This window comes from Gopherus flavomarginatus, chromosome 5, assembly GCF_025201925.1.
Source record: "Gopherus flavomarginatus isolate rGopFla2 chromosome 5, rGopFla2.mat.asm, whole genome shotgun sequence".
Classification (NCBI taxonomy): Eukaryota; Metazoa; Chordata; order Testudines; family Testudinidae; genus Gopherus; species Gopherus flavomarginatus.
Window position 1 is genome coordinate 87542480 of NC_066621.1, and position 24149 is coordinate 87566628.

The 24149-nt window shown below is 46.0% G+C and overlaps 1 protein-coding gene across 1 annotated transcript in view; it reads right to left on the bottom strand.

Annotated features, from left to right (window-relative positions):
- The window catches only part of MYBPC3 (myosin binding protein C3), a 130431-nt gene that overhangs the window by 75434 nt on the left and 30848 nt on the right, over positions 1–24149 (bottom strand). Inside the window, exons 9-15 of the mRNA XM_050953646.1 lie at positions 23520–23576; positions 10828–10851; positions 9958–10121; positions 8990–9122; positions 8699–8701; positions 7765–7889; positions 6665–6770 (exon numbers count right to left, since the gene is read on the bottom strand). Of these exons, the coding sequence (XP_050809603.1) occupies positions 6665–6770; positions 7765–7889; positions 8699–8701; positions 8990–9122; positions 9958–10121; positions 10828–10851; positions 23520–23576 (612 nt within the window). The remainder of the gene's footprint in view (positions 1–6664; positions 6771–7764; positions 7890–8698; positions 8702–8989; positions 9123–9957; positions 10122–10827; positions 10852–23519; positions 23577–24149) is intronic.

Consider the following 24149-nt stretch of genomic DNA (forward strand, 5'->3'; position numbering starts at 1 on the left):
AAAAGTGGGGATAAGGATACTTTCCAGGCATACTGTGAGAATAAATTCATCAATGTTTGTAACATGCTCAGTTACAACAGTTATGGAGGCCATATAAGAACACAGACAGAACTGTTATTACTACAGTTAGTACAGTTGTTTTCATTTGAGGCCTATAAACCAATGTGCGCACTCACCAGCCAGGGATGGAAAAATACATCCCAGCTACAAATCTTGTCACATTCCTTTTCTCAGAGATTGCTTTATTTCCAAAACACAAACTTAAAGTCAGAACAAATTAACCCATATTACTGGCTAATAACCACCTGAGGCCTTTCCAGCTGGTGAAGGAGAACACACACACTTCCTCTTTAGTAACCCTCTCCAACTACTGTGGAGAGCACCACACTAGGCCAACACTGACTGATGGCCTCTGCTGCCTCTTCCTAAGAGTCAGGAAGTCTTATACCTGTCTTCCTATAGGTCACATACTTGCTCCTATTCATGTACCTGTGATTATAGTTCCCAGTTTTAAAGGGCCCAAAGATTATAACAGAACACTGGGACATACACATGTGTCCCCAGGCCCAGTGCCCTGTTGCAGGGCTTAAACTACTTAGACATCTCCCTAAAGTAATATAAACTTGGAACTCTTTTTCCATCTGGCATTTGATATTTTCTCCAGGTAATGACATTTATCTCTCTAGTCCAGGTAGTGACAAAAGGGGCATTTATTGAGTCTCTGAAATGGTGAAAAAATACATTAAAATGTTAGATATTGTATTCCTAACTGTTCAAACTCAGATACTGTGTATTTGAGAGATCTCTATCTCAAAGGTGGGCAAACTACGGCCCATGGGCCATATCCAGCACACAGGACCCTCCTGCCCAGCCCCTGTGCTCCTGTCCCAGGAGGCTCACCTCCGACCCCTCCCCTGCTGTTCCCCCTCTCCCGCAGCCTCAGCTCGACCCGCCACTGGCGCAATGCTTTGGGCGGCAGGGCTGCTGCACGGTGGCATGGCTGGCTCCAGCTGGGCGACGTGGCTGCCTGTCCTGGTGCTCTAGGTGGCGCAGCTCTAGTGCCAACAGCCACCAGTGCTCCAGGCAGTGCGGTAAGGGGGCAGGGATCAGGGGGGTTGGATAGAGGGCAGGAGAGTTCAGGGGAGTTATCAGGGGGCAGGAGTGTGGATAGGGGTCAGGGTGGTCAAAGGGCGGGAAACAGGGCAGTTAAATGGTGGCAGGGGATCCCAGGGGGCAGTCAGGAAGGAGGGGGGGTTCGATGGGGCAGCGGAGGGTCCTGGGGCTGTCAGGAAACAGGGAACAGGGGGAGTTCGATGGGGCAGGAGTCCCAGGGGGCCATCAGGGGACACGGAGTTGGGTGTGCGTTGATGGGGCAGGAGGCCTGGAGGGGTGTCGGGGCGAGAAGCAGGAGGGGTTGGATGGGGGCAAGGCCAGGCCGGGCCTGGTTTCTTTGGGGCGGCACAGCCTCCCCTAACTGGCCCTCCATACAATTTTGGAAACTGGATGTGGCCCTCAGGCCAAAAAGTTTGCCCGCCCTTGCTCTATCTGACTGCTTACTCCCTATTAGGCAAAGACAGCTGCACCTTTGCCCTTCTCTGATAAAATACACATTCCACAGATATCAACTCTGTGTGGTGGGTCTGTTTTGGGGAGCGGTTCTGAAGCACAGGATCAGAGAGTAGCAATTGCATGGTATTCTGGGAGGGACAGAGATCAGTGCCCCCCATGCCTTGTCATCTGTAAGTGGACACTGGACAACAATGTGTGTGCACGCGCATGTATTTTTAACAGAGTAATGCATACACTGTAGCCAGCTGTGGGGTGAGGGTCTATTTAAATTCTCAGTTCCTTCCTTGGAGAGGGTAGATGGAAGATAGCACTCTCCAGGAATGACATGGGCATTGTGAAAAATGCTGACAGCCTTGTGCCTGCAGCTGTTAACAAGCATGAGAGGATTCCATCTGAAAAAGAAACTAAGTGAGGACAACATGTAAGAACTGGTATGTCAGAATTGCCCAGTGTCTTCCTCAAGCATGATTAGCATCCCAGTTTCCTATAAACCAAAATGCTGAACATGCTGGGCTCCCTGGATGGAATGCCCCATATCCCAATCTCACAAACCTAATTTGCATAATGACTGACTCTGCATGGTCAAGAGAATAGGTGCATTATTATTTATTATTTGTATTATTCCAACACGCAGGAGCCCCAGTCATAGACCAGGACCCCACTGTGCTAGGTGTACAAACACAGAACAAAAAGAAAGTCCCTGTCTTAAAGAGTGTACGATCTAAGTATAAGACAAGAGACAACAGAGGGATGCAGACATATGGACGGGGAGTAGAAGGAAACAATGAGACAGCGCTGGTCAGCATTATCAGCAGTTGTCTCAGCACATCAGCAGCCTAACAGTTGTCAAGTTTTTTTTGTAGGCTTCACAGCAGAGGAGAGTTTTGAGGAAAGACTTCAAGGAAGATAACAAATTAGATTTGCTGATATCATGGGGAGCTTCTCCTGAGTGTGAGAGGCAGCATGGGAGAAGCACAAAGGTGCTTGTTTGAAAATTTAACAGTAGGCAAAGAAGCCTGGCTTCATGGGCCAATCAGAGGTGGGCATCAACTTTTCAATACTGAATGAAAGATGAGAGGTAGAGTGAGGATAGCTCTTAAAAGGCCATGGAAGTGAAGACAAGTAAAGTACGTTTGATACCATAGCGAAGAACCCAGTGGACGGATTCAAAGAGAGGGTTGATGTCATCAAAGTTACGGGCTAGGAGAATGATCTTTGCAACAGCACTTGGAATGGATATGTTCAGGGTAAGATTGCATTTGTCAAGCCCAGAGAAAAGGCTGTTGCAGACACAAAATGATGAGAACCTGGCTGAGAGTTTTAGCTGGGTGGATGGACAGGGAAGGTGGTATCTTAGATATCATAGTCAGAAAGAATAATCAAAAGACATAGACTGGTTGTGATGACCTAAAGAGGGGTCTGAGTCAAAGATGACCTAAAGAGGGGTCTGAGTCAGATGCTGGTGTTGTCCACCGTAGATATGTGTTCACTTCGAGCTGGCAGTGTGATTCCCAGCTTGAGAAGACATGCTTGTGCTAGCTCTGATCAAGCTAGTGCACTCAAAATAGAATCTAGCTGCGAAAGTGCACGTGGCTGCAGGAGGGGCTAGCCATGCCAAGTACATACTTAGCATCTCTTGACGGGCGCACACGTGAGGCAGCTAGCCATTTGCACTGCCGCAGCTACATTCTATTTTTAGTGTGCTATTACAATCAGCATTAGTGTGAATATGTCTCGTCAAGCTAGGTATCACACCCCCAGTTTGGATTAATTGATAAAGGAGGTTGCGGGGAGATTTAGGGAGAAGGGTTAGACTCTCTGTTATAGCCACGTTGAGCTTGAGCTGATGGCTAGAGAGCTGTGAGGAGATATCAGAGAGACAGGTTGAGATTTTATTTTGAACAGAAGGAGACGGGTCTGGAGTAGAGTGATATATTTGAGAATCATCTGTTTACAGATGGCAGTTGAATTTGGGTTTGTAGATGAGGCTACTCAGAAATAAAATGTATAGGGAGAAAAGAAAGGGACCAAGGGCAGAGCCCTGAGGAACCCCCACAGAAATTTGGAGGTGGGGGGAGATGAAGAGGATCTTCTGAAGGACACGCTGAAGGAGCAATTAAGAGAGGTAGGAGGAGAATTACAAGAGGACAGCGTCACAGAAGCCAAGGGAGGGGACAAGATTTCAAGAACAGCATGGGTGACAGTGTCAAAGCAGCTGACAGCTCAAAATGGATGTGGATGGGGTATTAGTTCTGACTTTTGGCTATGGAAGAGGTCATTAGACACTTCTGTGAGATCATTATCAGTTGAGTGGAAGGGCTGCCAGATAGGAGAGGGTCTAGGACAGAATTGGAGGAGAGGCATTCCGGAAAGCAATTGTAAATAGCATGTTCAGTGAGCTTTAAGATAAAAGAGAAAAGGGAGATAGGGCAGTAATTGAAGAGGAAAGCGGGGACAAGGGTGGGTTATTTTAAGATTGGAGAGAATAAATCATGTTTGTATGGTGAGGGGGAAGAGCCAGAATAGAGTGGGAGGTTAAGGAGAAGAGTAAGGTAGGGGATGAGAGTGAGCACCTGGGAGAGAGCAAGAAATGGGATGGGGTTACTGGCTAGAGGAATGGGTTAGAGGAGGAGAGCAGATGAGAAATTTCTGCATTTGTAAATGGAGAGAAGAAGGAGAGAGTTGTAGGGGAGGAAAGGAGGAAGGGAAGGTGAGATGAGGGAAAGAGGAAGGTCACATCATATTTTGTCAATTTTCTCTCTGTGCAGAGAGAGAAGTGGAAACAGGAAGAGGGGAGAGTTTGAGGAGTGAGTCAAAGATGGCGAAAAGGCATCTGGGATTGTAGACATGAGTCAATTAAGTTGGAGAAGTAGCGTTTAGCTTTGAAGATGTTAGAATTGACGAAGAGAATGAATTTCTAATGGAGGAAGTCAGCCTGATCACAGGTTTTCCACCAGAGTTGCTCTGCAGTCCTAGAGCAGGATGGGAGAAAAGGAATGTTAAGGGTGAGCCAGTGCTGGGTTTGGTAGGGTGGATCTCTTGTAATGGGAGAGAAGGACTAAAGACTCCAGGGTGGAGAAGAGCAATGCATAGAGAGAATCAATAACCAAATTGATGGAAGAGAGGACAGGGAGGAGAGGACTGAGCAGATGAGAAGTCATCAGTTCTGATCAATTGGAAGTCACGGAAAGGCCTAGTCACAGGATGCGAGTTGGGGGGCTGCTGGGTGAGGATGAAAGAGACCAGGTTATGGCCAGAGTGAAGGAACTCAGCAACAGAGAGATCAGAGAGAGAGAGAGAGCAGTGCTTGATGAAGACCAAGTTAAGTGAATGGTCCTTCTAGTGAGTGGGAGAATTAAACCAGGGCTGCGGATCAAATGAAGATATGAGGCTGATGAAATGTGGAGCTAAGGGGTTGGATGAGTCGTCAACATGGAAGACGAAGTCTCCAAGGATGAGTGGGGGAGATCATGAAGAGAGAAAGAGAGTGCCAGGAGTCAAAATCAAAGAGGAAAGCTGATTGGGAAGAGTTGTGCAGAGGGAAGATGACAACAACAAGGAGGAGGAGAGGAGAGGAAAGGCTTTTGTCCTGAGGAATGCTGGCTTCTCCCTTGAGAGTCCCTTCCCCTTTTGACAGTATCTGTTTCCTTGAAGGTACTTTCCTTTGCCTTGGAGACCACTCCTTGCTCCCCTGAGAGTTCCCGTCCATGACACTGTGAGCTGTTACTACTTCTCTGAGGGTTCCTGACACATTCCCTAAATATGGTGTTATGCCACTTTTTCTAGTCTGCCCTAGTTTGAGTTAGACTCAGAATCTACCACCATTAATGGTTTCTAAGAGCCAGAATCTGTATCCCTGTGCTTCACATCTGTGCAGATGCCAACATCCCAGGTCTTGTGCTCTGTGAGCATTTGGGTGCCACAGACAATCCAGAGAGGACATAGATATAAAATGGGGACTTAGCCCCCTTCTGCTCTAGCTGGCCACCTAGGGCTGGTGCTGGGGGTTATATGCTTACACATCCCAAACGGAAATGTAGAAGCCACTTCTTAATGCTTGTTATAGAGCTCTCAAAGGCATTGTGCTTCCTTTTTCTCTGTGTAGGGAGAAAACCTCCAACCACTGGCAATACCATAGGCTCCAACTTTCTGGGCGCTGGTGGGTGGCCGTGCCCCCCACCCCTTTCCCTGCCTGGGCCCTGCCCTGACTCCAACCCATCTCATCCCTTCCCCTGACCCCACCCCCATTTCAACCCCATCCCCAAAGTCCCCACCCCCTCCCTGCTCCTATTGGATCCCTTCTCCAAATCCCTGCTCTGGCCCCGCCTCTTCCTCCAGCACGCCAAGTTCCCCCTCCTCCCTCCCTGCCCTACGAATCAGCCGTGTCACGGTGCAAGCGCTGGGAGGGAGAAGCAGGATGCGGCGGCCGGCACAGGGGAGGAGGCGGAGGCTGAGGTAAGTTGAAGCAGGGGGGTGGGGCGGGGCCATAGGGAGGTGCCGGGAGGTGCTGAGCACCCACAAATATTTTTTCATGGGTGCTCCAGTCCCGGAGCATCCACGGAGTCGGTACCTATGGGCAATAGTGCTTCTGAACCCATCTAACAAGAAGAGCAGAAGATGCCATTAAGTCCATTAGAATCTTGCCATGCAGATCTAATGAGCCTGTGCAACACTTAGACCCTAACGTAATGGGCACTATAGAAAACTCCAAAACAAGTATATCGATAGAAAGCTAGAATTATAGAGTGAGAAATTCTGGACACATCATAAAGTATTCCTTATATCTGTTTTTTTATCACTTTATGATCTGTTCTTACCCTCTTTTTCTCCTTGCCCTGTTAGGTGAGTAGATGGGGTATTCTCAGTTCCTCTCTTTCTCGCCTTGAAGGCATACGTTTGTGGGGTTCCACCCTGTCCTTCTCACTGCTTCAGGGACAGGCCCCAGTTACTTATCTTGAGGACCCCATTAGCTAATTTAATAGAATTTCTTTGTTTTAGAGACCTTGACAATATAACCACACTAATGGCATCAGCCCTAGAGTGCCCCACAGAGGAGTGTGCACCAGATGTTTTTTTTTTCTTACGTTCCCCTTACCATTTCACAGTGGCCCCTTCCTCAGACACTTCACACTCGAACTCCACTCTCTCTCCAACCATCACCACCTGGTCCTCCAATGGGTGGCTGATCAGGATTGGAGGCTCTGGAAATGAACGAGCCTGTTTTAAACAGGGTCTGGATAATAGACCACAAACAGTACTAAGACCCCTATAACTTCATTTGCATCTCAGTGGGGAAAGGGACACGATCTGAGGTAAGACATTTTTCATTCTACAGTAACTGGGGAGCAGTGAACTAATCCCATCCATTCCAAAGTACCTACCAATGCACATCATATGGCAGCATACAATTTCCTATGCCAGTTCACACCATTAATTTTACCTAGTGACTCCTCTGTTCTTACATTATGGGACAGAGTAAAAATGAGGGATAATCATTTCTCATTTATACTCTGAATAACCCTAATTCAGAGATGTTAAAAACCTGGCCCATTTAACATATTTGTGCAGTCTGTGTAACATATTTAGCTTATACACAAGCTAAACTTTATTTGTAAAGTAAATTTCTAATCCTCTTTCTTGCAAATACAGTCTTCTAAATGTGAACCAAGTGTAACCTGCCCCCTCCCCCCCAATTTCATGGGGTGTTAACGCTAAAGTCTAAAGATAACACTTGCAGTGTGAGCATTGACTATTTCATTGTTGATCATTTTTGCAGGTAGGCTGGGGAAGGGGTTGGGACTGTAATTTTATTTAAAAAAGCCTGAATTAATGTCAATGCAGAAACAGCTCCAGACAGAAAAGGCTCATAGTGTGCATCTGGTCCTAACCCGCTATGACCAAAACTGAGCATAATGCTTTGCAAAAATAGCCTAATATCTGATATGTCATAAAGTTTGTTTTGTTTCCCTTTTATGATGTATTCAGGTGTTCCATTAGCTTGTAACTTTCTGCTTGTAATTATCTGTCTTCATTTAACTGTGAAGAAAAATGCCTTGTTGTTCAGTAAATAATAGACTGTTTCTGTTGTTAAGAATATCCTTTTGTGTGAGATTGATTAGTCTCAGAGTAGAGAAGCAGGATATAACAATAAACAGTATTAGAGTGGATCTGCTTCTCTTTCTGGCAGTTACTCACCTTTTACAAATAGTTCTGTAAAGCTTTTCTCCTCATCAACCACACACTGATATGCTGCATCATCAGCTAGGGAGCAGTGATTGATAGTCAGGATCCTCTTATTCCCGACAGCCTCAAAAATATATCTGAAGAAACGCAAACAGAATCTAAGTGTAATTCTCACCAAGGCTGTACCTTAGAGCCAGCCACCCTGTTCTGGTGCATGCGAGAAGGAAGGGAAGACCTGGGTAAGAGGAGTGGGAAGGACTTTGGCCCAGCCACCGTGTCCTGGCAAAGGAGAGAGGAAGACTGAGTGTTATCCACTTCTAGAATGATAGTGAGAGATGGGGGGGACACAGAGAAATATTTACACCACCAAGAGATAGTTAAGCAAGGTGTGATGGGGTATACAAACCTCACACTGAGCAGCAAGGGGTTAAGGAACCATTCTGAGCTCAGACAGTCCCACCCTACCCCATCTGTAGCAAATACACCACGTGCAGGAGTAATTAAAAGGCAGGGGAGCAGCTCGTGACAGGACTGTCTCCAGGCACCAGCGAAGGAAGCAGGTGCTCGGGGCAGCCAATACAAAGGGGCGGCACTCCGTCTGGTATTGGAACGGCACCTCTGGGTCTTCGGCAGGAACTTGGCAGTGGGTCCCTCAGTCCTCTCTTCCTCTTTGAGCTGTCGCTGAAGTGCCACCGAAGAGGAAGAGAGGAAGTGAAGGACCCACTGCCGAATTGCCACCGAAGAATGAAGCGGCGTGATTGAGCTGCTGTTGATTGCTATAAGCCTGATTAGCCCCCACTTATGTCTCAACGGAACTTCAGCACAAAGTCACTTCAGCTGTAGCTGATGTCCTGTTACATCTAAATAGGTCCCATATCACAAGAAGGACAATCTCACTGGATCTTAAATACATTCAGAAACAGCAAGGTATGACCTGAGGACTTACTTGCTAAGTGGGCAGATGGCAGTGTTCAATTCCATGTGCAGAAAGTGAGTATAGGGGGAGGGAGAAAAAAGAAACAATGATGAGAACTGTAAACTGAATATCATTTCACATGTTAACTAGCACTGCACCCACAACGACACCCATAGTCTTCCTCCATCTTTCTCTTTCCCTTCTGATATCCCCCCTTCTTTCTTTATTGTCTTCCCCTTCCTGAAGATGGCTCAGTATCTACAATTGTTCAAGGCCGTAACACTCTCCAGGCTGGATTTCCCAGTCTCTCTTCTAATTTACCTGCCGCTCACTTGGATCTCCTGTCCATTCTTCAGCCATTTCACTTCAGTATCTGGGTTGGCAAGTTCAACCATTAACTTGATCTTCTGTCCTTTGTCCACTTGGTAAGCAGGATCCAGTTTCTGAAGGAATGCTGAGATGAAGAACCATTACAAAAAGGAGATCTTAATATTTTTTCTTTGCCAGGTTTCCTTTCTTTGCAGCCTAATCTAGAGGAAAGGATGTCAGGAAAGGAAAGGAGGTTTTTATCACCTTTCCTATTGGTTTATTTTTGTAATCCTTGCTCTGTTTTTTCTATATCTGCCATCACCCTCTTCTACCTTTCTTTCCCAAATGCCTTATGCTTCACCCTCCATCCTTTTCTATGACTCTGTGGCCTGATCTAGACTAGGATGATGTTAGCTAACATGCTAATTAGCATGTTCTAAATCTAGTATAGATAAGGCAGTGAGTAATTTAACAAATTTAGCATATGTTGAGTTAAAGCCTAAATGTCTCACTAGGGTTTCCCTTGATAATGTATTAAAGGCAGTGTGCCTTGTCTACACGAGACTTCTAAAATGTTAGTCTAAACAAGACCCAATAAATCACATAAATCATGGTGTCCGAGGTGTAGCTGAGAAGTTCTTGTTTTCTGAGGAAAATAAAATTGACCACTCCTGTTTAAAGGAACCACTGCTGGCTAAGACACAGAACAGAGTGTTATCATAATATCGGGGGAAATCTAGCAAAATGAGGAAGGTATGTAATCTCCAAGAGTCATAGTGAAGTAGTTCAGAAGGCCTAGTGAAGGTCTTCTCTTTGGGAACAGGCATCTCAAATATAAAAGACCATAGGAAAAGTTGGAAGAACTAATTAAATCATGTCCCTCTCCCCCATTCACCTGTATCAAGTAATGCTAATATGGGAAACACCCATGACCAGTAAGATAAGAACAGATATTTTAGGAAGAAATACAGCTCTCCAACCTGTACTTTTCTTCTCCTCCTTTTTTATGCGTTTGAGGCGTTTCAGCATCCCCCGTAGGTCTGTGATACCATACTGGAAAGCAATTTTCTCATACTCAGAAGGAGGAGCTCTCCGCAGGATGTCCCAGACATCAACATCAGGTTGTGATTCAGTTTTTGGTTCACTTTTGTCAGGGGGAAGTAGAACATTAGAATGACACACTTCAAAAAAAGCCATAAGCTTGGCAAGCTATGCATTGCTTAAGGGAAGCCATTCCTGCATTAGATGTCAGCAGTCTAGCTTTATTATTACAAAAATGCCTAGAGACTGTAAACAAAAGCAGGGCCTAAGTATGGTAGATGTTGTATATATGCATATTAAGAAACAGTTCCTGCGCTGAAGAGCTTATAGTCTATCTAGGCAAGACAAAGTATTATCCCCATTTTAAAAATGGGGAACTGAGGCACAGAGATGAGTTTTCGAAGATCACCCATGAAATCTGTGGCAGAGCCAGGAAATGAGCCCAGATCTTCTGAGACCCAAGCTCATGTCTATAAGATAAGGACTCACCTCCTATCTCCCAGGATTCCCGCTCTTTATCAAAGTGAGGCATGGTTCATCTTTAAAAGGGAAAATCGGTTTTGTGATGGGAAGGGTTGTCTATAATCAGTTCTTAGAATTGAAAGACACTTAGATTGGCAGGTTCTGGCTAGCAAAACACTATTTACAATGGGCCACTCAACTTATGGATTGCCCAAAGTGCTGGTGATTATGAGAGAGTTAACTTGTGGTACAGTAGGACCCAAATGAGAAGCAGGCTGACCTGCTGTGTGAAAAACATTATGCTCCTGTCATAGTATATATTATTTGAAGATTGATTACAAACTTACCGATTTACTGAGCGCAAGAAGCTGCTGGACTCGAGAGCGATGCAGAGAAGCATTTGGAAAACCATGCAGCATCCCCATGGGCAGGAAAGAGGGCAACATGTGTTAATACAACAGAGCCATCATCATCTCTACCATTAGCAGAAAAAGCCTGCATTTCAGCAGCAGGGAGATGGATATATTGCACTGAAATATACTCAAGAAGAAATGCATATTTCTAGTGAAATCAGTGTCATTCCCAAATTCTGTAGAGTTCCATCTTGCAGTCTGTATTGCAGATGTAAACACCACAGTTTATTCATGCTACTGGTAGATGGCCTCATAGGGCAAAGTAAGGCTATTTATGTCATAGTCCATTTTTCGAATAAGGATATTCTGCCTGACTTCTTGCAATGGATTTCTCACAAAAGACAGGTATGGTGAATTCCTCTGAAGGATGAGGGAGGTATGACAAGACATACAGGCTCCAGAATCCTGGAGGGAAAATCTGGACATCTTAGAACTCCTTGTAGGTGGAGCTCATTTCTAATATCACCAGGATCAAGCAGATTTCAGTGCAGCAGAATGTATTCATGTAATAAGGCTGTGTTCAGTAATAAATCCCAACCCCCACCCCCCAGTCACACACAAACTACATAGCAGGCAGTGAAGGGAAACTTAGAGGACTGTTTAGTTTTGTTTTCATGTATATGATATACTGTGAATGCCTACAGAGAAGGAATATCTTCCATTAATCTCTGTGAGGAATGTCACTGCATGAAAGGAGTATGGAGAGTTCGTGAGGTTAGTCTTGGCAGCAGGTGTTTGCAACAGGATTTCTACTATTATTATAGGGCTGCAATCAGGGCCGGCTCCAGGGCCCAGCGCACCGAACACGTGCTTGGGGCGGCATGCTGCAGGGGGTGCTCTGCCAGTTGCCGGGAGGGCGGCAGGCGGCTCCAGTGGACCTCCCGCAGGCATGCCTGCGGAGAGTCCGCTGGTCCCATGGCTCCGGTGGAGCATCCGCAGGGATGCCTGCGGGAGGTCCACCGGAGCCGCAGGACCGACGAGCAGTAGAGCGCTCCCCGCGGCGTGCCGCCGTGCTTGGGGAGGCGAAATGGCTAGAGCCGGCCCTGGCCACAATCAGGTGTCAGGGTTTCCAATATCCATAAATCCAGCTTGGAACTTGCACTTCAGTTATTCTGCGCTGAAACTTGTCATGTAAAGTCTTATACTTTAGAGAATTATTCTTTAAGATGGTTTAACACTATTACTGGGATTGACTGGTTGGATCTCAGGCCAGTATTCTGTTACAAATACAGGCCACAGTGGAGGTGTTTCCTCACTAGTGCATATCTACATCCTCCAGAAACTCAACCAGCTCCCTCCCCACTACATATCCCCACTGGTTTCTTTGTGTCTGGTAAATGATTTGTATTTTGCCTAGCAATGCACAATTAAAAATTGTGCCCTGCCAACCAAAAGAACAGTCCATTTACCAGATAGTTTAGATCTTTCAACATACCAAGCGCTCTGAGCTAGCTTGCTCTTGATAATGTGAACAAGCAACATTTATAATACTGTCTAAATACGTGTTTCCTAGTTATAAATGTGAAGTCTGCATTGGAGCAATTATGCTCTGTTGAGGAAACATTGACTCAAAAATAAGTAAAGAATCCTAGAATGTAAAAAATCCCTATTAGGTCAAATCTAGTTTCTCTCTCCAGCTAACATGTATGCACTGTCCTCCTGAAAGTTTGTTAGGATTGTTCATACTTTGTCTAGGTTATTTTTAAATGCAAATAAGTCTTCCACTTTGGAGATTGTTCCCCAACCAAATACATCTCACTATCAAGATAATTTCTCTAATATTCAACTTAAATTTTCCATTGCTCAGTTTCATTCCATTATTTCTACTTATACTTGGTTGGAGCACCTGAAACAACTCCTCTCCATTCCTGGTGTTTATATCCCTCTATAATTATAGAGAATTATTTTATCCACCTTAGTCATTGTGTAGTCAAGCTATATATATTTATTTTGTAATATTGCCTCATTCATGTAAACCATATCATCATCTATGGACTAGACTTCATGCCTATGGGAAGTTGGTAGAGGTGCTTTCTTAAATTATAACTCATTTTAAAAATCTTTGGGGCAAAGGCTATTGACCAAATTTTCTGCTAGCATAACTGGTCAAAACTCCCCTTGAGGTCAATGGCGCTGCACCTATTTACACAAGCAGAGAATTTGGCCAATTGTCTCCCTCTCTGTTTTGTACCTGGTCATGTAAAATGATGTTGCATAAATAATTACTGAAACAAAACTTCCAGAGCACTTGTAAGGACTAATGAGATCTTGCTGTGGGTCCTGCAAGACTTACCTTTAAGTATTTGGTATTGTATATACAATCAAAATATTTAACTGAATAAAAATCATGCTTCAAGAATCCCTAACTGTGTCAAGCCCACCCTAAACCCATGTTTATGTGAACCAAAATGCAAGAGACCTGAATGTTCCCCAAAGTGCAGTCTCAGCCTTGTTTGTAAATACCAAGTGTTCTCTAGCTTTCCAGAGCATGGACTGGCTTGTAAATTGCCACTACATAATAAAAAGATATTTTACAGCCAAGAATCATCATTTAAATAGTGTAGAATTGAGCACTTAGAAGCAGGAAATTCCTGTTCATAACCTGTCAGAATTAATATCCCTGTCTCCTCCAGTAAGTTCTGGGCTTCATGTTTCCCCATTTCTAATGCTCCCTGTCACCACTTTAATTTTATTAAAACATTCTCTTAGTTCCAGTAAGGATTTGTAGTATTCACAGAAATAGACTGACCGCTCCCACCCAGCTGGAGTAACACCCTCCCAGGCTAAGCATTTCAGGGAGGGGAGTGTTCTTAATGTGATGACTTTGGGCTCCTTAGGTTTCTCATGCCCTAAAGTAATTCTCCCTGATGTTGAGGGTCTTAGCTGCAGGGATCACCTCATAGGTTGACTGTGCACTTGAGGACATTAAGATGAAGCTCAGTGAACCTGTTGTAAACAGTACAGGCAGCTGATTTTTTTTAAGCTGTGAGGATGTTAAAAATAGTTTTGTATATCCCAGAGATGGTTCCTTCCTATCCTGTTACCCTGGATTGCTTGGACCCTGTCAGCTGTCATCTCTTTCAAGGTCTCTTCACTATCCTGTTTAATAGTACTGTGAAAACTGTTCCCTTCCCCTTCCCCATGCTTCTCTGTGGCCTATGGCACCTGTGTGTCAACACCAGCTAATTAAATTACAGTGGCCAGAAAATACAACTCCTGCACAATATTAAATGAAGTTTTCTCCACAACAGTGAACATGTGCATCATCTGGGCAGAGTAGCATTTGATGATGGGTAAGGTGGAACAAAAGTAGAAGATGATGGCAGAGGTGTCAGTCCTGCATTCTGCCTCCCTGCAGCACTTGAGAGTTCAACATGTTTGTTTCTCTAGTTGTATTTTTAAAGGAGCACATATTCACCCCATAAAGAGGCTTGGTGCCTTTCAGGAGTCATTAGTGTGGTGTAAAAATGCAGTGATAGTTAAAAGCATCATTTCCTGAATCATAGTTTTTAGTTTAATATTAATGATAAGTAACTAATCCAAAGGGTCAAAAATCATGAGATTATTGCTGGAGATTACTGGAGATTATTCTCAATTAACAAAAAAATTGTGTCTACTTGCTGATCACTCTCAATTTAAAATTTTTTTTTGTCTACTTGCTGATCACTAATATTGACCATGAAAGCAGAAGGAAGGCTCCATTAGAGGTGTTCTTAACTCCTGCACTTCCCTCATCTCCTAGCTGGTTTCACTTTAGGGAATGGTACAGAGCAATGTTTCTCAACTTTATAGACTGGCAAATCTTATTTGAAGTAAAAATGCTTACGATCCCCTTCACTTATTCTAAAATAAGAGTTAAAAATCCATACAAATGCTACCAAAACTGCTGCATTTGACCTCACAAACTCTGAAGGCTTTGGCCACTCCGAAGTTACTCTGGAATTTTTATTGTCTTTGCTTTAGAATCGTAATAATATTTTCAGTGTCTTGCTCCCCCCATGATTACTTTATCTGACCCCTCTGGAGGTCATCATGACCCACCAGTTGAGAAACAACTGGTATAGAGGTAATGGCTCTGGATAGTTCAATTACTGTAGTTCCAGCCTCTTCCAGCAGGCTCCACCTATGTAGGAGTGCTGTCTATGATGGCATTATGAGGGCAGAGTCCCTATCTAGTTGGCACAGTTGTATGTGGTATATCTGAAAATAAATGAGGCCCATGAGGCAGAAATTTAAAGACTGCAAGTTCAATCCTGTATTACTAAGAGTTTTGCTACTTGCTTTCTACTGGATCTCAATCTACATAAACACAGTTCCATTCTGTTATAAATGGAGCCAAAACACCTGAGCAGAGACTAAGGCTAGAATCAAGAACAGAGAGTTGGCTAAATAGCTCATTGAGGAAAACTTTAAAGAATTAACTGCATATAACTTGGCAAAAAAACAACAACTCAGGAATATCTGTCAATAATAATTTGAAGATTTTAAATATTGAGGGAGAGGAATAGTGCGTGGTGATCCTATCTAGTAGCAATGACATGAAGATGAGCAAAGGAAACTTTAGTTGTAAAGAAAGGGAACATTTTATAATAGTGAGATCTACCAGACTGTGAAATAATTTCCTATGGAAAGTGATGGAAGCTCCATCACTTGGAATGTTTAGGAGTATACTGAACAAAACATTGGAATATATATTCTTCTTCGACTGCTTGTTCATGTCTATTCCAATCAGGTGTGTGTGTGCCGCATGCACATCAGCCGAAAGATTTTTTCCCTTAGCAGCATCCATAGGGTTGGCCTGGGTGCCCCCTGGAGTTGTGCCTTCGTGGCGCCCAATATAGGACCCTGCCAACCCCCGACTCCCTCCCCACACACACCCAGTTCCTTCTTACTGCCGGTGACAGCTAGGTGGATCAACTGTCGCTCTTGCTTTGCAGGTGCTTTTGGTAGTGTCCTCTTCAGTCTTCATTGTTAAACAGTTTGTTGTTATAGTTGTTGCGACTCTAGGGGGTTTCCCCAACTCCCAACAACATTTTCCCCAGTTCTGGGGTATGCCCTGGTCCCCAGGGTCCAAACTCTGCAAGGACTGTGGCAAGTTTATGCTCGAGTGACCTGCATAGACCTCTTGTCTATGGTGCCTCGGGGAGAGCCACCAAAAGGACAAGTGCAGGATCTGAAAGGGTTTTTGCTCTAGAACCTTTAAAGATTGGGATCAAAGACTTAAGATCCTGCTAATGGAAGCGGCACTCCAGCTGCATTCCGACCCCAGGTACACAGAACCCATGCCAAGCCCTTCCTCGACAGTCTGCAGTGCTCTGGTGCCAACGGTGTGCGAGCTAGTGCTGAGCAAGGACCCTAAGGTCTCTCAGAACCACCATGGCTCCTCCCATAAAAAAACGTCTTTGTTGTGGCACCGTTCTCAGTCCCTAGTGTCACAAAAGAATTAAAAATGGGATAAAGGTCGCTCTCCCCCTTAAAGACCAAGGGATCTGCGGTATCAAAGAGCATCTTGAGCCAGGCCACCTTGTCTCTCCAGCCCTCCAGGGCCTCATTAACTCCTGCCCCATCTGGGGTTCAGTTGAGTCCGAACCCTCAACGGTCCCCGAACTGCCAAGATTATCACCTCCAGCTCCCCATGACTCTGGAGGCATTTGAGGCAGCCAAGGACCTTATACGCCTCACAGCGCCATCCTCCCCACAGAGGAGAGACAAGTTGCCGGTGATAACATGGCCTCAGTTTCAGTCAAGGAGCAAACCAGCAGTGATGGCCCACTGATCCCCATCCCCAGCATACTTCTCCCTGGCATGGCCCACCCATGTAGGGGAGCTGCATCAGTCCCCGACCTCTCAGCACTGCTCTCCGGAGACCTCGAAGTCCGAGTTCTATCGCTCCAATAGGACCAGGGCAGGAGGTCCAGGTCCCACCATGACCATCACCCCTATCTGGCACTGTGGCCTCCACAGTGGCAGCCTTATACTCAGGGTCTCCAAAAGGGCCACTGCATTGATCACCAGAGCCAGGGACAGGACCACAGCCCAAGGTCTTCAGTGTTAGTGTCTTTGCCATCCTTCATCCCCCTGCAGGCACCACCGGCGGTGGCATCGCTGACAGAAGCGCCGCCAACACCGTAGTTGTCCGCTATAGCTCTGGCACTGACCCTCCCATCAGTGGCACCACTTGCGGCTACAGCATCGGTACTACCAGTGTCGATGATATCGACACCACCGGAGCCAACAATTTCAGCACCACCTGCCTTGGCACAAATATTTCCAACCCCGGCAGCCTAGGCACCACAAGCTTCGGAATACCACGTGCTACGAGACCCATGGGGTGCTGAAGGGAGTGAGCAGGGCCCGCTGCCAGACCTTTCCTCCTCATCCTGCCCAGATAAAGCTGTGGCAGAGATGTCAATGGCCCCAGCTCTGGAGGATAACAGGGTACTCCAGCAGCTCTTACTTGTGCTGCCCAGAACCTGGGCATACAGGTGGAGGAAGTCATGGAGGAATCTGACCTTGTCATCGATATCCTGTCACCCTCTCGTATTGCCTTGCCCTTAATAAGGATGATTACAGAGACAACAAAAACCCGATGGCAGACCCCTGCATCTCTGGCCTCTACAGCCAAGAGGAAAGAGAGGTGGTACCTTGTCTATTCTAAGGGATATGAACATTTATACAACTACCGAATCCCCAACTCTCTGGTTGTTGATGCCACAAATCAATGAGAGTGCCAGGGCTACCAGGGACCCTCCCCTAAGAACAGGGAGGCAAAAAGACTTGACCTTTTTGGCAGGAAGGTTTATTCCACTGGGGGACTACAGCTCTACATTGAAAATCAACAGACCATCGTGAGCAGATACGCACGCAATACCTGCACTGCAATGGCCAAATACAGAGTTCTTGGCACTGGTGGAGGAGGGAAAGCTGGTTTCCCGAGTTTCCCTATAAGTGGCATTGGATGCAGCAGATGTAGCCTCACATACTATGGCAATGGGGGTTGTAATGAGGAGGGGCTCCTGGTTGCAGGTCTCTGGTCTGCCCCATGAGGTCCAGCAAATAATCCAGAAACCTCCTCTTCGAGGATTCGGCCTTTTTTTCCGATAAGACGGATAAAAGACTCCATACCCTAAAAGAGTCGAGGGCCACCCTTAGATCTTTGGGGCTCCATACACCAGCCACTCAATGTAGGCATTTCTGGCCACAGCCTCCCTCTAGCTTCTACCAGTCTCAGAACTGCCAGGACGCTCTTCGTAGGAGGAATAAGAGCGGTAGAAGGAGGCGGCACCCCTCCTCAGGCGAGGAATCAGCCTAGCCCAAGCCACTGCCTGGCCCCAGATCACCCTTTTGAAGTTGCAGTCAAGGACGGTACACAAGTACTGCAACTGGATCCAATCTTTCTTATCTTTTCATCCCAACTGTCCCCTTTCTACCATGTATGGTCCCATATCACCTCGGAATGCTGAGTGCTCCACAGTGTAGAGAAGGGATTTTCCATCCAGTTCTGTGCCCTCCCACCCCCCTTCCCAATCCCTCTTCAGGGACCCCTCTCATGAGCAACTTCTCATGCAGGAAGTGCACTCACTCCTCTTAGTAGGGGCAGTGGGAGAGGTTCCTCAGGAGCAAAGGGGCAAGAGCTTCTACTCCCAGTATTTCCTAATACAAAAAGCCAAAGGTGGCCTCAGGCCTACCCTGGACCTGCGGGAACTCAACAAATTCGTCAAGAAACTCAGGTTCCACATGGTCTCGTTGGCCTCCATTATTATCCCCTCATTGGTATGCCACCCTCTACTTGAAGGATGCGTACTTTCACATAGCAATAATTCCACCTCACAGTAGATACCTCAGGTTTGTGATGAACAACAGCCACCATCAGTTTACTGTCCCCCCATTTGACCTGTCAGTAGGACCTCAGGTGTTCACCAAGTTCATGGCAGTCGTTGCGGCATTCCTGTGCAAGTGGCAGGTACTGGTGTTCCCATACCTCAACGACTAGTTGATCAAAGGCCACTCTAGATCTCAAGTGGAAGTGCAGGTCGGCTTCATAAGAAGGAAGATCGACGAACTAGGTCTCCTTCTAAACGCGGCCAAATCAACACTGTCCCTGGTGCAGAGGATAGAGTTTATAGGGGCAGTGCTAGACTTGACTTAAGCCAGGACATAGCTCCCAGAAGCCAGATTTCAGTCACTGGGCAACATCATATGGGGCCTCAGGCAGTTCCCCACCACTACAGCAAGGAATTGCTTGAAACTTCTGGGGCATGTGGCCGCTTGTATCTATATAGTACAGCATACCAGACTCAGGCTTCGCCCACTCCAGTCATGGTTAGCATCAGTATATCAACCAGCTCGGAATGCTTTTGACAGCATCGTAAACCTGCCTCAGCCGATACTAGACTCCCTCCTATGGTGGCTCAACCCACAGGTAGTATGTGCAGGAGTCCCCTTCACTAGCCCCCAGCCATCCCTCTCCTTAGTGACAAATGCGTCAGATCTGGGATGGGGGGGCACATTTGGGAGACCTCAGGAAACAAGACCTCTGGTCTCAGGCAGACCTCACTCTGCCTATCAGTGTCAGAGAACTGAGAGTGGTGGGCCTGATGTGCCAGGTTTTCAAAGCCCATATGTCAGGTAGATGTGTATTAGTCCTCATGGACAACACCACAGCAATGTTTTATATCAACAAATGGGGGTGCATGTTCCTCTCCCCTGTGCCATGAATCCCTCATGCTGTGGGACTTCTGTGTAGAGCACTCAATACGCCTGCAAGCATCGTATCTCCCTGGGATACAGAATGAGGTGGTGGACAGTCTCAGCCGGTCTTTTCATGGCCACAAGTGCTCCCTCTGACCAGACATAATGAGCTCAATCTTCCAGCACTGGGTTTTTCCCCAAATAAACCTGTTAGCCACACAATGCAACAGTAAGTGTCAACTATTCGGCTCCTTCCTGAATCGCAGCCCAGGTTCCATCGCGGATGCCTTCCTTCTTCCGTGGGGAGGGGGACAGCGTCTACTTTACACATTCCCACCAGTTCTTCTTATTCACAAGGTGCTCCTCAAGATCCACAGGGACTGAGCCATGGTGATATTGATAGCTCCAGTCTGGCCACACCAGCACTGGTATACATCACTCTTAGAAATGTCTGTGGCAACTCCAGTCACCGTACCATTCGTCCTGGCCCTAATCATGCATGATCATGGCTGCCTCTGGTATCCGAACCACAAATTGCTTCACTTCACAGCGTGGAAGCTTCATAGTTGAACATGGTGGAGCTGTCCTGCTCTGATCAAGTCAGGCAAGTTCTCCTTGGCAGTAGAAAGCCCTCCACAAGGGTGACGTATCTTGCCAAGTGGAAGAGATTCTCCATCTGGTCGGAGCAGCACGATCAGTCTCCGATGCTTGCCTCAGTGCAATTTATACTGGACTACCTCCTCCATCTTAAGCAACAGGCACTGTCCATGTCAGTGATAAGGGTTCACTTGGCCGCCATCTTCGCCTTCCATCCGGGCACAGACGGCGACTCAGTCTTTGCGAAACCGATGGTTTCCTTAAAGGTCTCAACAGACTATACCTGCAAGTACAACAGCTTATGCCAGCTTGGGACATTAATCTAGTCCTTTCCAGACTTACGGGTCCATCATTTGAGCCACTGGTGACATGCTCCCTGCTTTATCTCTCATATAAGGTGGCGTTTCTGGTGGTGATAACCTCAGCTAGGAGGATGTTGGAGCTCAGGGCCCTTACATCAGAGCCCCTTTACACTGTATTCCATAAGGATAAGGTTCATCACAGACCTCACCCAGCTTTTCTCCCTAAGGTTGTCTCCCAGTTTCACGTCAACCAGGACATCTTCCTCCTAGTATTCATTACAGGTAGGTAGCAGAGGCTTCACTCATTAGATGTCCGCAGGGCGCTAGCTTTCTATATCGAGAGAACGAAGCTGTTCCGAAAGTCTGTCCAGTTATTCGTGGTGCTAGCCAATAGAATGAAAGACCTCCCTGTCTCATCGCAATGTATCTCGTCATGGATCACGCCATGCATTCAGGAGTGTTACAGCTTGGTGAAGGTGCCTGCTCTGCCGATCACTACACCAGGGCTCAGGCCTCCGCAGCAGCATTCCTGGCACAGGTCCCCACACAGGAAATCTGCAGGGTAGCAACGTAGTCCTCCATACGCACTTTCACTACGCACTATGCGATCACTTAACAGGCCAGAGACGACACGGCCTTTGGAAGAGCAGTGCTCCAATCAGTGAATGACTCCAACCCCACCTCCTGAACTTTGGCTTGTGAGTCACCTGATTGGAATGGACATGAATAAACACTCAAAGAAGGAAAAACGGTACTCACCTTCTCGTAACTGTTGCTATTCAAGATGTGTTGTTCATGTCCATTCCAATACCCACCCTCCTACCCCTCTGTTGGTACAGCTGGCCAGAAGGAACTGTGGGGGTGGAGGGTGGGCAGGGCCCTACATTGGGCGCCATGAAGGCGCAACTCCAGGGGGCTGTCATAAACAGATAGCTAAGGGTTAATGTCTCTTTCACCTGAAGCACCTGACCAGAGGACCAATCAGGAAACCGGATTTTTTCAACTTTGGGTGGAGGGAATTTAGTCTCTGAGTCTTTTGTGAGTCTGCCTGCTTTCTCTGAGCTTTGGAGAAGTACTTTCTACTTTCTAGTCTTCTGTTTCTAAGTGTAAGGACAAAGAGATCAGATAGTAAGTTCTATGGTTTCTTTTCTTTGGTATTTGCATGAATATAAGTGCTGGAGTGCTTTGATTTGTATTCTTTTTGAATAAGGCTGTTTATTCAATATTCTTTTAAGCAATTGACCCTGTATTGTATCATCTTAATACAGAGAGACATTTGGATGTATTTTTCTTTCTTTTTATATAAAGCTTTCTTTTAAGACCTGTTGGAGTTTTTCTTTACTTCAGGGAAATTGAGTCTGTACTCACCAGGGAATTGGTGGGAGGAAGAAATCAAGGGGAGATCTGTGTGTTGGATTGCTAGCCTAATTTTGCATTCCCTCTGGGGGAATAGGAAAGTACTTTTTGTTTTCAGGATTGGGAACAGAGAGGGGGAGTCTCTCTGTGTAGTTTCACAGAGCTTGTGTCTGTGTATCTCTCCAGGACCACCTGGAGGGGGGAAGGGAAAAAGGATTATTTCCCTGTGTTGTGAGACTCAAGGGATTTGGGTCTTGGGGTCCCCAGGGAAGGTTTTTCAGAGGGACCAGAGTGCCCCAAAACACTCTAATTTTTTGGGTGGTGGCAGCAGGTACCAGGTCCAGGCTGGTGGCTAAGCTTGGAGGTTTTCATGCTAACCCCCATATTTTGGACGCTAAGGTCCAAATCTGGGACTAAGGTTATAACAGGGGCGCCCAGGCCAACCCTACGGAGACTGCTAAGAAAAAAATCTTCCCGCTGGTATGCACACATACCACACACACCTGATTGGAATGGACATGAATAACACATCTCGCAGAACAACAGTTACAAGAAGGTGAGTAACCATTTTTTGGGGGGAACAATCCTGCACTGACTTCTAAATTAGGTGAATGGACTAATTGTGATCAAAGAAGTCTTTTCCATCTCTAATTTCTGTGCAAATGAGTTAGGAATATAGAACTGAAATCTTGGACTATTAAGAAAATCTGGAAAATGAACCCAATTTAAAAGTGCCTTTAAAATAAAAGGGTGGTTGAAACATAAGAGAAGTGTAGGAGAGGACATAGATTGAATCTCCCCCCTCATTACTTCCAACTGCACTAATTGTTTAAAAGTATTTCTGGATTGGAAATCAGTAGGTGATACCCTCCTCCAAGTTGTCGGGGTTTAGAGAATTTGCTATGTTCCACATGTGAGAGAAGGGGAGTCTCATGCATTATTCAAACAACATGAACCTTTTATTCAGTCTGTCTCATGCATTTTATAATGAGATGAAATAGAAATCTTACTCTCTGTCTTAGACAACAGAATCCAAAGCAGTGTGTCCAGATTGAGATGGCAGGATAAAAGAGTGAAGCACAGGTAGGCATATCAGAGGGAGGCAGTGAGGGATGAGAAAGAGAGGAGATGTCATAAAATAAAATGGGGGAGGGGAGGCATGGAAGCCAAGAAGAAGAATCAGAATGGGAAAAGTCACAATTGTTTATTATAAACAGATTTTTGATTTCCCCAACTCTCCAGTCCCAGTGACAACTCAGGAGGATAGAAAGCTCCAGACAAACACTACATCCCAAAGGCAGCTGTTCCAGTCCTTACATTTTTCCAGCAAAGGTGCTATAGAAAGGTTATAGCTACTCCAGTCCCAGTCTCTACATCTGTATTTTCACAAATAAAAGAGGTGTGTTTTTTTTACAAATTATCTCTCTCTATTGTAAAAAACACCTTTTTTACTGGTGAAGACACAGTCTAGAGATGCAGTAAGAAATGGTGAAGTATTGCTGTCTGTGGAGAGTTCACAAATCTACCAGTGCCAGTTTCTCCATACTAGATGAACTTTAGGGTTTGTTAAGGGATTTATGAATTGGGGGAACTTTAACCGGCTTTAGGTTTAATGTCTTCCAGGGCTGTTCTGCAAAAGCTGGTTAGTTTATTGCTCTGAAACTGCAGATTTTCACTCACCTCTTTTTCAATAAGGCACTAAAATCCAGCTCTGCACCATCTTCGTGTCCCTCTGTACTGCACAGTAACAGAAAAATAATAGTATCACAAGGAGATGGGGAATGAATTGGCCAGAATTTTCTCATAAGCATAAGATGTATCATTGGAAGGAGATAGTTTCACAATGACTCTAGAATGTTCATTGGTATTGCAGCCATTTTCTTTTAGAAATCTGGAGATTTTCTCTCTTCCTATTTGTATATAGATTTAAGAAGTGCATTTACTGAGCCTGAATTTCTCCTGCTCGACTTACAGAGGAAATCATACACAAGGGTTCGGCAACCTGTGGCACATAAGCCGATTTTTGTTGGCACGCGGGGCAGGCTGAGCTGCTCAGCCCACCGCCACTCTGGGGTTCCTGCTGCTGGCCCCTTGCCAGCTGGGGTCCCGCCGCCAGGCCCACTCAGCACCCGCTGCTAGCCTGGGGGACGGAACCCCAGGCTGGCAGTGAGATGTGTCCCCAGCTGGAAGGAATTGGCGGCTGAAACCCCAGAGCAGTGGCGGGCTGAACCGCTCAGCCTGCCACCGCTCTGGGGTTTCCACCGCCGGTCCCACTCAGTGCCTGCTACTGGCCTGGGGTTCCTTCCCCCA